The 2,563-nt window shown below is 27.5% G+C and overlaps 1 protein-coding gene across 1 annotated transcript; it reads left to right on the forward strand.

Annotated features, from left to right (window-relative positions):
* The first annotated feature begins 398 nt into the window (after positions 1 to 398).
* Positions 399 to 1,328, forward strand: LOC145041204 (uncharacterized). The gene has a single exon (XM_078989179.1). It carries the CDS (start codon positions 451 to 453, stop codon positions 913 to 915), a length of 465 nt encoding a protein of 154 aa, XP_078845305.1. The 5' UTR covers positions 399 to 450; the 3' UTR covers positions 916 to 1,328.
* The last annotated feature ends 1,235 nt before the right edge of the window (positions 1,329 to 2,563 follow it).

Genomic DNA, 2,563 nt, shown 5'->3' on the forward strand with positions numbered 1-2,563 from the left:
AAATAAGAATATTATTGTCCATATTGGCCAAAACACCAATGAAACAAAGGAATTCTAATTCTAATTAATTGACATACAATGGACCATTTTTCCTAAGGAGAACGGAAGCTACTAGGCTTATGCAACGTATATTAAGCCAAAACACCAATCAACGTATTTCAGATTTCTCGGTTAGGTTCATGTTTATTTTACCATCCTTAGGCACTTAGGCTTATGCAACGAATATTTCAATGGATAAAAAATATCACATTTGAACTTCTACCTATTCCGTCCGTACTTTTCTTAACTTCTCAGGGGTGGTCTACGTAACCATTTAATAATTCTTTAAATATTTTATTTGCCAAAAAATCCAATTTGACCACCATGTCCCCTACCCTCTATATAAATGCTTTCACCCCCTTATTCTCTCTCCTCATATCACCCTTCCCTTTCCCTCCTTTCTGCAACTCAATGGCGGAAGCACACACCAAACGCCACCACGAAAATGACGGCGACTCTCAAATTGAAAATACAAAACGCCATAGAATTTCTTACATTAATGAACAACAAGAAACTTTGCAAGATTTATCTGATTTCTTCACAAATCTTTCTTCCGACCCATTTCTTTACTTTACCCAACAACCAGATAACGCGTCAGCCTCAAACATAAAGAAAGAACTGGTCGAAGAAGATGATGAAAAAGAAAGGGCTATTAGACACCTTTTTGAAGCTTCCGACGATGAGCTAGGAATACCCAGCAGGGTTGAGGATGGCGGAGACGACGGGGAAGTTGGTGTCTGCGGCGGAGGTGATGATGAGATCGCCGGAGAGGAATACGGGGATTTTTCGTTGGCTTTATGTGATGGGTTATGGGAGCTTGAAGATGAGGCTGCTAATTATTACACTCTGTTGCAAAGTGAACTTTTTATCCAATAGTTTTCTTTTGGGGGGGTTAGAAGTGATAAAACAGATTATGTTGGGGGATGTGGATGAAATGAGTGAGGGTGAAAAAGAAATGAATACAAGTTTTGAGATTTTCATTTTGCAACCTAGAAGCACTAAAATATCCCTTAGGTTATTGAAAACTGTTGCAACAAAAGAATGTGCATGAGTGCTTATTATATTTATTTGTTTAGATGATGAGTTTTTTTTTTTTTTTTTTTTTTTCGTGTCTTCATTTGATTTTCAGTTATTCATCATTATATTAAAAGGCTTCTTGGTCGCAATATTAGGTTAGTTAGGTGGGAGCACTGTGTAATACATGATTTTTTTTTTTTTTATAATTTTAATTGTTATATTTTATTAATAATTATATGTTTAATAATTTATAAAATTGAATTTAAAAAGAATATCAATATTAGCTGTGAATGAACCAATTTTTATAAGGTTTCTACAAATTATTGTGAATTCAAAGACCAATTTTTATAAGGTTTCTACAAATTATTGTGAATTCAAAGACCAATTTTTATAAGGTTTCTACAAATTATTGTGAATTCAAAAGGAATATCCTGAAAATTATGTTTTTCAATTAAATGTTAACTTGAATTTAAATTGAATTTAATAAATTAATTGACAAATTACGTGAGAATTTATGAAGACATTTAAGTTTTCCTATTTTCTATATTATATTTTTAGATTAGATTTTTTATAATTTAATAATAAATCCAAAAAAAACTATAATTTGCTAAATAGATTTAAATTAAATTAAAAAAATTAAAAAAATGTCATGGATATATTAAATTGGGTGATGACATGTGATAAAAAAACTTTTATTTATTAGATATGATTTTTTTTAAAAACATTCAAAAATGTAAAATATAATAACCGATTTTGCTCTATTTTGTAGTTTAGTTCTTTGAGAATAATTCAATCTGATCAAACAAACGTAAATTCAGTTGGATCAACTTGAACATTTTAAAAATTATATAACTCAAATATTAACCAACTTTATAAAATAACAAAAACATTTATTTAGTTGTTAAATAAAATTAATAAAAAGCTGTTTGAAAAAATTAGAATTTTATACTTTATAGATAAAAAAACTTTTATGAATAAACAAAAATTGAGATTATTTATTTTTTAATAAACTAATAAACGATAAAAATATATATTAAGAATATAAATATTTATTAATACACATTCAATTTTATATTATTATTATTATTATTTTGGAACCACAAATTAGCTAACCTACTCTTAAATATATCATTTATGTCTCATAAGAAACTTGAACCTAAGACCTTAATAAAAACTAATCAAACCTTAAATATATCATTTATGTCTCATAAGAAACTTAAACCTATGACCTTAATAAAAACTAATCAAGCAAACAAAATAATGATTTGATTTATTGATTACTAATTCAGATATCCTAGTCAAATTAGCCAATACACTTTAACTGATTAGATAATTCAATTTTATCCAATAATAAGATACATTATTCAATTATTTAAGTATCATAAAACCAAATACACAAAAAAAAATGTCTAACTGTAACTTTAATAATCATGATATTACATTGTTATATTAAAACCAATCATTTTCGGACATGCAAACATGTACATAATATATGTTAGAGTAAATT

The sequence above is a fragment of the Lactuca saligna genome, chromosome 4, assembly GCF_052625555.1.
Source record: "Lactuca saligna cultivar CGN05327 chromosome 4, ASM5262555v1, whole genome shotgun sequence".
In the NCBI taxonomy this organism is placed as follows: Eukaryota; Viridiplantae; Streptophyta; class Magnoliopsida; order Asterales; family Asteraceae; genus Lactuca; species Lactuca saligna.

Coding starts and splice junctions, on each gene's coding strand:
- LOC145041204 (XM_078989179.1), top strand. CDS start 451: ATGGCGGAAGCACACACCAAACGCCACCACGAAAATGACGGCGACTCT.